General features: G+C 48.1%; 4 protein-coding genes across 6 annotated transcripts; 2 read left to right on the forward strand and 2 right to left on the reverse strand.

The window, feature by feature from the left end:
* Positions 1-330: 330 nt before the first annotated feature.
* Positions 331-819, forward strand: ONS95_014532 (uncharacterized protein; the record flags this gene model as incomplete). The annotated part of the gene is made up of 2 exons (XM_058508185.1): positions 331-700; positions 755-819. 2 exons carry the CDS (start codon positions 331-333, stop codon positions 817-819), a joined length of 435 nt encoding a protein of 144 aa, XP_058355867.1.
* An 871-nt stretch (positions 820-1,690) lies between these two features.
* On the reverse strand, positions 1,691-9,819 carry ONS95_014533 (uncharacterized protein). Of its 3 annotated transcripts, XM_058508187.1 has the most exons (9): positions 8,485-9,819; positions 8,010-8,430; positions 7,738-7,957; positions 7,573-7,685; positions 7,078-7,510; positions 6,567-7,016; positions 3,488-6,498; positions 3,104-3,436; positions 1,691-3,051 (listed from the first exon to the last, which is right to left on the reverse strand). In XM_058508187.1, exons 1-9 carry the CDS (start codon positions 8,997-8,999, stop codon positions 2,212-2,214), a joined length of 6,336 nt encoding a protein of 2,111 aa, XP_058355869.1. In that variant the 5' UTR covers positions 9,000-9,819; the 3' UTR covers positions 1,691-2,211. The 3 variants fall into 3 exon arrangements, with proteins under 3 accessions (XP_058355869.1, XP_058355870.1, XP_058355868.1); XM_058508188.1 differs by having other exon boundaries at positions 8,010-9,035; XM_058508186.1 differs by lacking the exons at positions 7,078-7,510; positions 7,573-7,685; positions 7,738-7,957; positions 8,010-8,430; positions 8,485-9,819 and having other exon boundaries at positions 3,488-7,017.
* Positions 9,820-10,828: 1,009 nt separating this feature from the next.
* GRE2_5 (methylglyoxal reductase (NADPH-dependent) gre2) lies at positions 10,829-12,363 on the forward strand. Its single transcript, XM_058508189.1, has 2 exons — positions 10,829-11,375; positions 11,440-12,363. Exons 1-2 carry the CDS (start codon positions 11,180-11,182, stop codon positions 12,264-12,266), a joined length of 1,023 nt encoding a protein of 340 aa, XP_058355871.1. The 5' UTR covers positions 10,829-11,179; the 3' UTR covers positions 12,267-12,363.
* Positions 12,364-12,488: 125 nt separating this feature from the next.
* ONS95_014535 (uncharacterized protein) lies at positions 12,489-12,821 on the reverse strand (the record flags this gene model as incomplete). Its single annotated transcript, XM_058508190.1, has 1 exon — positions 12,489-12,821. One exon carries the CDS (start codon positions 12,819-12,821, stop codon positions 12,489-12,491), a length of 333 nt encoding a protein of 110 aa, XP_058355872.1.
* Between the last annotated feature and the right edge of the window lie 278 nt (positions 12,822-13,099).

Here is a 13,099-nt window from a genome sequence, read left to right on the forward strand (position 1 = left end):
TGCAGGAACGACATGACATCGCATCACGAACACTCCACATTGATAAAGCTTGAGTGACTTTGACAGCTTCGGCTGCTGCGACAGCTAACCAGTGCATATTTGAAGATATAAAATACGAATCTTGCCTACTGTACGTCCAGCCGTCTTTCCACGTAGATGTAATTTACTTTATCTGTAGCGATCCGGCTGCCACACCATGAATCGAAGCTGAAAGTCGAGGTCACTGTCAAGCCCATACTACACCACAGCGTTTCACCAACCCATCCGTCAAGCTTCTTCGCACATTCCATTGTTCCCCCATATTCTAGCTAAGTAGCTTCCAAAACGGCCATGCCATTTCACAGCCCCTTCTCCGTGCTACAAGACACCGAACAGAACAGTACGGAGGTACGTACCAGAGTCGCACAACCAAAACCCCTCACAATGGTTTCACCCGTGAACCACCTCACAAGATACGCAAAGATACGAGGAAAGAGGGACAAAGAAAACTGCAGGCACAACCGAGTAGTTCTGATCCAGTTTGCTTCAGTTGAGCTTCAGCTCCAGAACCAGTTCATCTCAAGCAGTCGTCGTCCCATCTTCCTGCTTCACACCTGTAACGCCTCTCACTCCAACAAGGACCCAACCACCCCACCCCATACCATCCATCCATCCACCACAAAGATATTCTTACTTTTCTCTCAAAATCCCTCAAAAAAAGGTATATCTATCCATCTCTTTGATTAGACTTTATGCTGATATAATAATTTACCAGAACCTTCCACATTAAAAAAAAAATTAAACTTCATATCCAACCCCCCCACCCCGCCCCCAAACTAACAAATCAAGCATTCCTCCTCGTTTCATCGTCGTCATCCTATCTCATCCATTCCTCCCCCCTGAATAATAACTTCACTTCACTTTCCGAACTCTCTCCACGCACTCACGTGTCTTAGACACGAAGGAGAAGGGGGATTCATACCTAGGTATCTCGGAAACAAAGTTCTCTCCGATCCGAAATACTTCCTATTAAATGCTGTGGAATCCGCTTGCTTGAGACATAACGTGGAGAGGCCACCAGAGGCCAAAAGACAAGCCACGATCGTCATAACCAAACATTCACGAGATTTAATGGCATTATTTCATGCCCGCCACAGGTGAAATGATTGCAATCATTTCAAATAAGTTTACTTGGAGATTAGAGACTTCGGTAGAGACAGAGCCCGGTCGCTAGCTGGCGGTGTGAAATGAAGGTGAGATGAAGTTCTTGCGCTTGATCTGGCGTATTCGATAGTTTGACGCCTCGTGTTGTCACCGGCTTCATTATCCCTAAGATTAATGCAGAAGCCAAGCTCGGTAGTAAACTCACTACTGTTGACTACTTCTCACTATCCCAGCTTGCAAAAAATCAAAATAAACAATCGACTTTACAACACGAGAGCCTCTTCGAATTGCAATTCCGATGTTGATGCTTCACGTGGCTTCTTGACAGAGATGGCCTCAGGGACCATCTCAGGAAACCTGCGAAGAGAAGGGGCACACACGTGACATATCCATTTTCCATGCAGGTGATTTCTTGGAAGTTTCAACCAATGACAGCCCAGATTCAGCGTAATGATAATCGGTTTGTTGCACGTCGCAATTCGAATTATGTCCACGTCACTGGAGTCACACCACAATCAGTTCGCACTCTCTCGCTTAACCCAACGTCACTCTCTTTTCCCCTCCTAGCAACAACACCTTCGCTTTGCCACCTCTCATTTCTAAATCTTCATTTCTCATGGTTATTTGCTCGTGTTGCATGATCTTGGCTTTTGATTCCTTCCATCTCTGGTATAATCAAGATGCTCTTGCCAAGTGGCACAGAATTTGAAGTCCCGAAGCAGATCTCCTGGTTTGTTTGTCTGAGTGGACGGCACTTTGAGAGAGCACATCAATGGGAAAGGTGGCAGGCTTGTAATTTGATCTCGCTTGGGGAGAAGGTTGGCTTTCTAAAGAGCTTTGCTCAATTGGCTTCATTTCAATTTCAGGATGGGTCACTCGGAAATGTCTAGTTCTCGGAATGAAAAATGTGCAATGGGCGCAAAATGAAGCTAATTCTATTTCTGAGGGTGGATAACTAACTAAGGTATCTATATATAGTAGGAAATTTGAGGGGAAACAAACGCAGGTAAAAGAGTGAATCGCTCTATGTTAGAAAATCCGAGGGAAGGCAACAGCAGACACCGATAGTTAACCTTCCAAAAGTCTTTGCTTCAGTCCCTTGGCCGCGAGCTTGCCATAGTTCTCCAACGCACCCAACGACATAATCTCCAAAACGCTAATGGTTGTACCAAACATCTGGTTCCAGAGACGTCGCAGCTCAACAGCCATGAGCGAATCAAGTCCGACATCAACCAGGCTCAGCGAGATATCAACCTCTTCGACAGGCTTGAGCATGAATGTGTAGACACGCTTGCCCAGTTCAAAAGCAAGGAACGCGGCGCTCTCAGGGGCATCGAGTTTGCTTGGGCTCACAGTAGCATCTGCGATGAACTCGCGGAAACCATCGCCTTCGCCAGAATCGTCCTCGGCGCCCTCCTTTTTAGGAGTGTTGTGGTAAAGACCCATACGGCGGTCTTTCTTCCAAGCTACGTGGTTGGCGGCGTCATCCAAATGCGTATCAGAGTGAAGGCCCATGATGATTGGTGTTGGCCCGCGATGCAGAATGCCCAGGTGGATGTATTCAAGCACTTCGCGCTCTGTGAGGAACTGTAGACCGTTGGAGCGGAGGTTGCGACGAGCTTTCTCGTTGCCAACTACCACACCAATATCGTCGATAGGACTGACGGCGATGGCGGATGCGGTGAGTCCCAACCCATTTCGGTATTGACAGAAGGCCTCCAGGAAGGTGTTGGCAGCGTTATAGTTTGCTTGACCTGGGACGGTGATGGTTGAAACGATGGAGCTGGTGACAACGAAGAAGTCCAGCGATACATCTTTCAGGGCATTGTGGAGGTTCCAGGCACCATCAACCTTTGGTGCGAGACTCTCTTTCCAGCCTTCATGTGTCATTTCGGGGAAAAGAGCATCCTGAGAAGATGTTAGCACTATATCCCCGTCTCAGCGATCCTTTGGTACGTACCCCAAGTGCCATGGCTAAGTGAATGACACCCTTCACAGACTTGGGTGAATGTGTGACTGCAGAATTCACCAACTTGAAATCCTGGACAGGTCCAGCAACTGGAGTAAGAACGCAACCCATGCTCTTCATTTCGGCAATGAACGACTTATCCTCTGCTGAACGACCAGCAGACCTGGAGATTATGGTGATAAAGCGAGCACCTCGCTCAGCCATCCAAGAGCAAATGGCTTTCCCAAGACCACCGAAACCGCCAGTCACAATGTACGAAGCCTCGGGATCGAAACTCAATGCACCACCAGCGGTATGAGAAGCGGCGGTACCGTTTGGAACGCCCTGCTGTGCGGTTAATTGCCTGCTCCAGTCTCGAGAATGCTCTAAGCTTACATTTGGTTGGGTCTTCCGCCATAGCTCCGAATCAATTGAGAATGGAATGTATCGGCCAACCTCGATGGTATTGTTCTCGACCAAGAACTCCCTGTCAGGAAGCAGCTTGTCAGATAATTGCTCGTTAAGAACTTTGTTGAAGACATTCGCAACATGGCCTGCCAAATCAGCATCGGTTGGATCGACTTCCAAAGTCGACAGCGACAAGTCTAGTTCTGAGCGGACAGATCGCAGAAGTCCAATCGATAGCCCAGCGTTGGGGTTTTGGCAGTTCTTTTGTGCTGGTGGGAGTAACCACAGTAACTTTCGTGACGGGTTCGATTCGCATTTCTCCATTAGGCTCTTGAAAGTGGCCCAATCCTGCGAAGAGATATCTTCGAAGAATGGCTTCTCCAGATCCAGTGCGAAGATAATATTGTGTTGATCGGCGATGTCCTCGGTTAGACCCTTCTTGATGATAGAATGGCCAGATTTTGTCAGTCCTTCGACCAAATCGGAGGAGAGCTTGCTCTTGGTATCTTCGCAGATCAACACGACAGGGAGACTCTTCTCGCTCGCAGTGCGGGCTTCAGGTTGCGTAATGATGGTTGACCAGTATCGGTACGGCACTGGTGCGTCATACACAACATTGTCTGCGCCAGTGAAGCCGGAAGCCTTGAGTTCATCATTCCAACGATTAATGGAAACAAAGGGTTCCCATTCACGGCCGTCAGCCTCACCAAACCACCATGATGCAAACGTTCCAAAGATGAAATTGGGCGATCTTCCAATAGCTGCAGGTTCTGAGAGAAGAAGGCGGCCATCTGGCTTCAGAACCTTATGCAAGTTCTTCAACGTTTGCTGAAGATTGGCAGTTGCGTGGACAACATACGGTGCCAATATGAGATCGTATGAGTCAGCTTCAAACCCTTGTGAAAGAGGATCGTTGCTGACATCAAACAACTTATACTCAATGTTTGGCGCATCGCTGAAACGCTCGCGGGCTCGCGGGAAGAAGCCAGGCGAAATGTCAGTGTATGTGTACACTGAGTAAGGAGGCAATTCGCCCTCCCGGACGATCTGGGATAGGATGGCTTCAGTAGTACCGCCTGCTCCAGCACCAATTTCAAGGATTCGAAGGGCTGGCCGGGAGTTCGACATCGAGCTGATGTATCCGGCATAATCGAAATTGATCGCACTGTATATATTTGGCAAGATATCGTCCTCCATCAAAAGCTGTGCTGGATCAACGGAGCCAGTATATAGACCTTCAATGTTGTCTCGGATTTGTGCTATCGCAACCGCGTAGGGAGCTCTGGAGGGTGAGTGGATCAGTCGAGAATAAATGTCGTCAATCAAACTAGACCTTTCGCTGCTGGTAAGCGAAAGAAATTTCGATATCCTCTTCCCGATGACTGGTGAATGTCCGGTGGCAGCTATTTCAGACTCTAGAGAAAGCCATCTTCCGTACTTCTCAAAGTGCGCATTGGTTGGCTCTTGGCCCTTGAGTCGATTTGCGGAATCCAGTATGCACAGCTGGGTAAATTCCTCCAATAGGCGTGTGCTAACGTCGTCTGATGGAGGTGGCTTAACCAGTGCGGTAGTCTGCTTTTGGAAGTCGAAATCGGGTCGCCATTCAAGATATGCTCCGTCAGTATGGTGTTGAGGTCCGGCATCTTCGTCAGGCAAAAGAGTGAAGTGAAGACCGCGGATACGCATCAAGGCTTTCCCGTCTGCCACGCATTCGATATTCATAGCTGAGCCATCGTCCGAGCTATGGGCAACAGCTCGCATTGATGGCACGCCACGATACACTTCAAGTTCATCGATCGCGGTGGGTACCTTGAGTTCAGTGTAGTTACGCGGCAATCCTTTCGATCCTGCGATGATAGCAAGCTGCAAGCAAGCATCCATGGTTGTGGGGTGGAAGAGGAATGGACCCTTTATGATCTCGTCTCCAGTGTTCACCAATGCAGATGCAGCATCGTTGGTTGTGGCTGCGGACAAATTGTCAAGGAGCTGAAATTTGGGTCCATAGTTGAAGCCGACTTTGGCGAAGGTCTCAAACCATCTTCCCACATCTGCTGCTCGATGCAGCTCGACTGGTGCCTCGGTTGCTGCTGGAGCACCATTCTCAACGGCCTTTACCAAACCTTCACAATGGGTAATCCAGGTCGATCCATTATGAGACGCGATATTGAAAGCATAGTATTCCGAGTTTGGTTGCTGTCGGAGTGCGGTCACAATTTCTTTCGGTGTCTCGGTGAGAACTAAGCCCGTGGTGACCTGGATATCCTTGACCTTGTACCCTTCCTCGACTCCAGTGAATTGGCGGATTGCTTCACCTACCATGCTCACATAGGCCGCAAAAGGAACAACTATGTTTTCGCGAACCTTATGATCGGCAATCCAAGGAACATGGTCGAGGTTAAGGACTAGTCTCCAAGAAGGATTGATCGTAGTGCTTTCAGCAACTTTGCGCCCAAGTAACTCATGCTGGCCATGTGGACGAAGACGCCATTCTCTTGATATTCTTGGCTCATACCAATATGTTTCTTTCATAGACCAAGGATATGCCGGAAGGTTTGTCAGGACTCGCCCAGACGGGTATAGGGCAGCAAAATCGACATTGATGTCTTGTTGGTAGAGTTGTCCTACTGCAGACAAAAATGATTCTGTGCAGTTTTTGCCCCTTAGCATGGTGGGAATATAGTCGAACTTCTTGTTGAGGCTGGTACAAATTTCGCGAAGGGGTCCTTGAAGGGTGGAGTGGGGACCAATCTCGAGGAACAAGGGATTCGAGACCTCCTGCAAGATGCCCTGAACAGCTGAATTGAAAAGGACTGGATGTGTCAAGTTGTCGATCCAGTATTGTGGTCCAAATTCTCGGGCATCTGTAATCTTTTTGGCGTGTAGGCTGGAAAATAGAGGGATTTGCAGCTCGCCATCAAGTGTCTCGCGTCCTTGGGTAAAGCTTGTAAACTCATCGCCCAAGCGAGACTCGTACGCCTCTGATAAGGCGACCATATGATCTAGTTCATTTTGTCAACAACTGCAAACCACCACCGCTTCACAACAGTAATACAAGAGCAGAACTTACGGGAATGATAAGCCATTTCCACCTTAAGGGCTCGGGCAAAGGTATCAGGCTGTGCGGCTTGAATGTTCGCTAGTGCCACCCGTAGCTGATCTGCATCCCCCGAGATGGTGGTGCTTGCAGGGCTGTTCTCACAGGCCACAACGACTCGATCAGGAAGAAATTGACGCGTCTCTTCAGCTCCTAGACCAATTGCAGCCATTCCACCTTGCGTGGTAGCGTCTTTCGAAACGTAACCACGGTAGTAGGCGGCAGTGACGGCTTCGCGCAAAGTGAGTGCGTCTGCAGCATATGCAGCGGCAATCTCACCACTGGAGTGACCAACCACGGCCTGTGGGCGAACCCCCAGGCTCTTCAGTGCGTTTACCAGACCTATCTGGACAACGGTGGACAGAGGTTGCGCCAACTCTGCACGATGCAATTGACTCGAGCCGGTGGGTTTGGTCAACTCCTCTGCGACGGTGTTAGCTTGGCGAACAGGGTAACCACTCCTGCAGGTAGAACTAAAACTTACCGATAGCTGTCCACTGAGGGCGGAAGGGAGCTTCCAAGCTTTGCAGGATTTCGTCCATTGCCATCACATCTTCTTTGAAGCCCGGAAGCGAAGCCAGGAGGTCATGACCCATCTGTGGCCATTGGGACCCTTGGCCGCTGAAAACCATAACAACTGTCGGTTGCCTAACGGGCTTGTTGGTAGGAGGGGCAAAATTCACAGTGTCTAGGTTGGAAAGAGTTGCAAATGATCTCCATTTGAAATGCTCCCGGCGTCGAGAGAGTGTATAGGCGAGATCCGGTAAACAGTCAGGATGGCTTGCAACATACTGCTTGAGATTCTCGATCCCGGCCTTCAGGGAATCTTGAGAATTCGCAGAGATGACAGCAAGTTGAGAGCTTAGCTGAGATTGCGCGTGATCTTTGAGGTATTGTTCAGCAGAATCGAGAATGATCTAGGATGTGCGTAAGTGAGTGCAAGTAGAACTATCTCAAGGAGGAAAGGATGAACACTTACATGCGCATTAGTGCCCCCGATACCAAAGGAATTGACACTGATTCGATGTGCCTTTCCTTCGGGCCACGGCATGGGCTTGACAGGTACCGTGATTTTCTTCTCCTCAAATGGAACTGTAGATATGTTAACTCTTCGTTTCTCGAAGCCAACCTATGCTCGACTTACTTCGAGGATTTGGAATCTCGAATTTGATGTTTGGAGGAATGATCTTATGCTCCAAAGAGAGAACAGCCTTCATCAAGCTCGAGATACCAGCTGCAGCTTCTGCGTGGCCCAGATTTGGCTTGACAGACCCGATATAGACGCCTCCGCTTGGTACACCGAAAACATTGCCGACTGAGATTGCCTCGACGGGATCGCCCACAGGAGTTCCTGTTCCATGACACTAAAATAAACCGTCAGATCACTGTAGGGTAGCAGCAGCAGCGGATTCTTACTTCAACCATAGCGGTATCAACTGGGTTGAGACCCGCGCCCGCATACGCTTTTCTCATCAGGGCTTCCTGCGCCACAATGCTGGTTGCGAATAGGCCAACGCTTTGACCGTCTTGGTTACAAGCAGTATTCCTGATAACTGCTCGAATTGGGTTGCCATCTCGGATTGCATCACACAGTGGTTTGATGTAGATAGCGTTGACTGCTTCACCACGTCCATACCCATCGGCACGTGCGTCAAAGGTCTTGCACGAACCCTCTGGAGACATGATACCTTCCTGAGTCATGGAAGCGGTCGTGATGGGCCCCATGTTGAGATTTGATCCTGATATGATTGCGGCATCGCAATCGCGATTCTGAACAGCTCGAACTGCATTGTGCATTGCAATCATGGACGAGGAACATGCCGTTTTGACCACGTAACTTCATAGCACTGTCAGCAGATCATTTATACTTAGGGAAGGAGGAACGACCTACCATGGGCCACGAAGGTCATACTCAAAGCACACTCGATTCGCCAACATCGGGTCGAGATGGCCTGTAAGAACATACCCAGTCGCATGCTGTTCTTCCCTGGATTGTGTCTGTAGCCAATCTTCGGAGAATGTACCAACGAAAAATCCCGTGACGCTTCCTCGATAATCAGTCACACCCGCGCTCTCCAAACATTCTCGAACAACCATTAGGAGAAGACGTTGTTGTGGGTCGGCCTTTTCCAATTCATTCCTGGTCATGGTGAATAGACCAGCGTCGAAAGCAGCTAGGTCATCTTCCAGGAAGTATGCCTCCTTTTGCTGGATGATATTCGTCTTACCCATGGAGTCATCAAAGCCTTTGATGTTGTAACGGGAAATTGGTACTGGCTCCCTCAAGTCTTTGCCGTTGACCAATACATCCCAATAGGCTTCGGGAGTCTTGACGCCGCGAGGAAGGCGCATAGCCATTCCGCAGATGGCAATAGGCTCAGAATATTGTCCATTTGGCCCGACCATATTGCCGTTGTTTGGTATTGTCGTCGTCTGGTATTGTCGTCGTCTGGTATTGTCGTCGTCTGGTATTGTCGTCTTCTGGTATTGTCGTCGTCTCGTCTTCTGGTATTATCGTCGTCTGGTATTATTGTCGTCTGGTCTTGTCGTCACTTGGTAGAATCTAATAGATGTAGTCTACAGTGTATGAAGATGTAGGTAAAAGTGTATGAAGGTAGTGCGTTGCCAGTTTTCAACTCATTCACAGACGATGGGAGTGCCTACTTATATGTATCACACAAGGGACCACTAGTGACAATTGGAGATAATGGAAAGGATATTCTCCGCTAGCTTATCGCCATCACTACTCTTCATTTCTCATTGGAGAATTTTAGGGAGCGGTTGAGGCGGCTGCTATGATCTTTGAATCCGCCCGCCCGCCCTTTCTTGATCTGATAGACAACCATTGCATCTTAGAGATAAGGAAAGCATTCTTCCATAGTATCATCTGTATCAAAGTGCAATGTTTTAGAAAGCGGTTAAAGCGCAACGATGGCTAAATCCGCTTGTCCTTTCTCGATTTGATGGACATGTCACATCCTTTCTGATATGATGGACAACTTTTGCATGTCAGAGATAAGAGAAGGATTCTTCTGTACTACCATGCATATCAAAGTGTAGTATGGTAAGGTTAAGGCCGTAGCGATCTTTGAATCAGCCCGTCCTTTCTTGATTTGATGGACAACTATCGTACCTGAGAGATGATGGAAGAATTCTTCCGTATCACCACCCACATCATAGTGCGGTAGTCTAGGAACGGGTGAAGCACGCAATCATCCTTGAATTATGTCACTCTGCCTATGTTTCTTATCTACAGGTCCAAACAATATCAACTCAAAGGTCTTCGTCCACATAATAGCGCCACATTACTGTTTAAATATTCTATATTTCGGAACGGAGCAGTTTGGGAAACTGTAGAAGCTGCAATTATTTCTAAATTTGGCAGTGCCGCGGTCTCTCATCGTCCTTACTGCCTACAGATCGGACAAGATCGAGTCGATCGACTGTAACAATCTTCAGCCGTGAGCCGCACCTGGTTGACAATTGCTTAGAAGCCATAGATCTGCAGAAAGCCGAATACGCAATACCTGCATGAGTGAGATAACAGCTGTTCTGCGTTAGGAAGTTAGGAAAGGTAATGCAGGTAGTGCTCTACGAAAGTAACGGTCAAAACCCAATATAAGGCTGCATAACGGCAATATGCCAAGAGTCTATCCCGCGTGTTTATACTAGTGTCTTGACATGTGAAGGAGATATCTCCATACGCGGTACAATAATCCGGACCTTTGAACTCTGAGTTCCGAAGAGCTTTCTATACTACATATAGTAAAAACCTGCCAATTCTCAGGCTCCCATTGGTTGTGAAGCACAGACGGAAGATATTGGATGACTACGGCCTGTGCGAAAGTAGGACACTGGTGCAGAAGACAGAAGATCGTCATAGTTAAGAGCTAAGAGAAGTGCTACAAGATGGCAAACGACGCTCTGTTGTCTCAACACAGTGTCAGCCTTAGCCGTTGACGCTTGTTTGCCGAGCGCGCTTCGGCCCGCCCCATGCAAACCCAACTAGGCATTGGTTATCTCGGAGATGCGGGCCTAGTGTGCCACTGTACCGGCAGATACTGGCCAGATGCAAATCTCAGTACAGTAATCCGAACTAGGGTTATTTTACTCCGTTCCGGGTTTATTCTATTGTGCATAACACAAGCTTATCGCTTGAGCCGACTGATCCACCAAAACACTAACTGAGTCGGAGGACCACCTCGAGGTTCTTGCATAACGTGTTACTGACCTGTCACCTGTGAATTTTCAACGCCATCTGCGCGTGCATTTAAATGCAATTGTCAAAATGTGTTTAGTGACGACGTGCGGACAATAAACGAACCATGAGCCCATAGTTTGACATTATACGAAAGGAAGCGAGTGGTTGGACGTGGTGCGTGTAAAAAGGTGGTAAAAGCATGGAGGCAGAGAAGACCTTTACGCTATCTATATTCGTCCTTAGCGTGGATCTTCCTGATATAGCCAGCTTTTGCCGTCCTTCATACAAAAGAACTGTATAAACCCCATTTCAGGAGAAATACATATCATATTGGCAAGCCAAAAATACCTTCGACCAGATTTCGCTCCTACAGTCCTACTCAAACATGACGCGAGTGCTTCTCACCGGTGGCTCAGGCTTTATTGCAGCCCACGTCTTAGAGAGTCTGCTAGCTCATGGCTACTCTGTCGTGACCACCGTTCGCTCAGCACAGAAAGGCCAGCAAATACTTGATTCATACAAGCAATATGGCAAAGACAAGCTCGACTACGCTATTGTCGAGGATATCTCGAAGCCTGGAGGTCGGTCACCCTCCTCTCCAGACAAAAATCACAGACATTGTACTGATAAAATAATATCACCTAGCCTTTGACTCCGCTGTGGTATCAGACCCACCTCTCGAAGCGGCTGTTCATTGCGCCAGCCCATATCACTTCAATGCCAAAACCCCCGAGGAGATTAACCAGCTCATCACTACAGCTGTTGATGGCACAACCGGCATTCTGAAGGCAATCAAGTCCCATGCTCCCGCGGTAAAACGAGTAATCATCCTTTCCTCATACGCAGCAATGGTTGATTATGGTAAACCAATGACACATGTCTACACCGAAGTAGACTGGAATCCCATCACCAACGAGCAAGCCTATTCAAGTGCCCCATTCGCGTATTTAGCAAGCAAGACCTTTGCGGAAAAGGCAGCCTGGGAGTTCATCAAAAGTGAAAAGCCGAACTTCACACTCACTACTCTGAACCCACCAATGGTCTACGGCCCTGTCATCCACTCACTCTCCTCCCTCGACTCAATCAACACCAGCAATGCACGATTCGTCAGCCTCCTCAAAGGTAGTCCCTCAACTCCTTGCCCTCCAACTGTCAACTATCTCTTCATCGACGTGCGCGATCTGGCCTTGGCGCACGTCTTAGCACTGGAGAACCCGGAAGCAGAAAACCAGCGTTTCTTGGTCACCGCAGGAAACTACAGCAACGCCGAAATTGCACAGGTTATTGGCGAGGAGTATCCCGAATACAAAGAAAGGATGCCGGTTGGGGAGGCGCTGAAGCCGGGTGAGAGGCCAGCTACTGGTGTGAATGGGTACGATAATAGGAGAAGCATTGAGATTCTAGGCATGAAGTATAGGCCGCTCAGAGAGTCGGTGGTAGGGGTCGTGGAAAGCATTAAGAGATTTTTGTAAATTGCATTCCACGAAAATCACGCAATCAATATCACGCGTCCTCATTTTGTACTCGTTGAAATGCTAGGAAACAAATGAACATATTGTCCAACTCGAACTTGTCTTGAGAGCTATTTCCTCAAAACTCTAAATGTTCATGACTGTTAGACTGCACTATACCACACCGAGTAGATTGGAATGGTAAATCATGATATGCGAATGGTGTAGGTGTAATCCGTTCTGTTAATGTTCGCTTGGAGGTGAGGTTTCAGTAGCGAGATACGGATGTATCACGTGATATAAGTCAACATGAACTGAATCAACAGAATACTGCCGATGAGCATTCCATTGAGATCCATTGATAATACCATCATGAACAGCTTGGTAAGCAGTAAAGGAAACTCCACTGGAAGTTACTGATAGGAAAATCGGGCCGTCAAGCGGGATTTCTTCCCTTTGCCCATGCATCCTCCTCGAATACCATCTCTTTCTCCAAGCACTCACCTCTAATCCTTTGGTGATGTCAGAGATCGGGCTGAGAGCAGTGTATATAATATCACATGCATGCTGGGGCATTTTAGTAAACGTACACAGGGATTTGGAGATACAGGAGGGCACTCAATCACAATACCTAATTAGTTCATTGAATCATTGTTGCTTCCTTTGCTCTGCAGGAGTTCTAGGTATGCATGCAAAATACGCCAGCTCGGAGCGGACTTCAGAGCTGTCGAGCCTGTATCAGTAGATTATGCACCAGGAATGCACCATGATGATGTGGATTCTGGATTTTGAGATTGTGAAGCAGTTTCTCGTTTTGGTTGCGTTTTCCTGCAAATCGGGTCGGGTCGGGTCTT

Source organism: Cadophora gregata (assembly GCF_030347475.1).
Source record: "Cadophora gregata isolate MNR1 chromosome Unknown scaffold_9, whole genome shotgun sequence".
NCBI classification, from domain to species: Eukaryota; Fungi; Ascomycota; class Leotiomycetes; order Helotiales; family Ploettnerulaceae; genus Cadophora; species Cadophora gregata.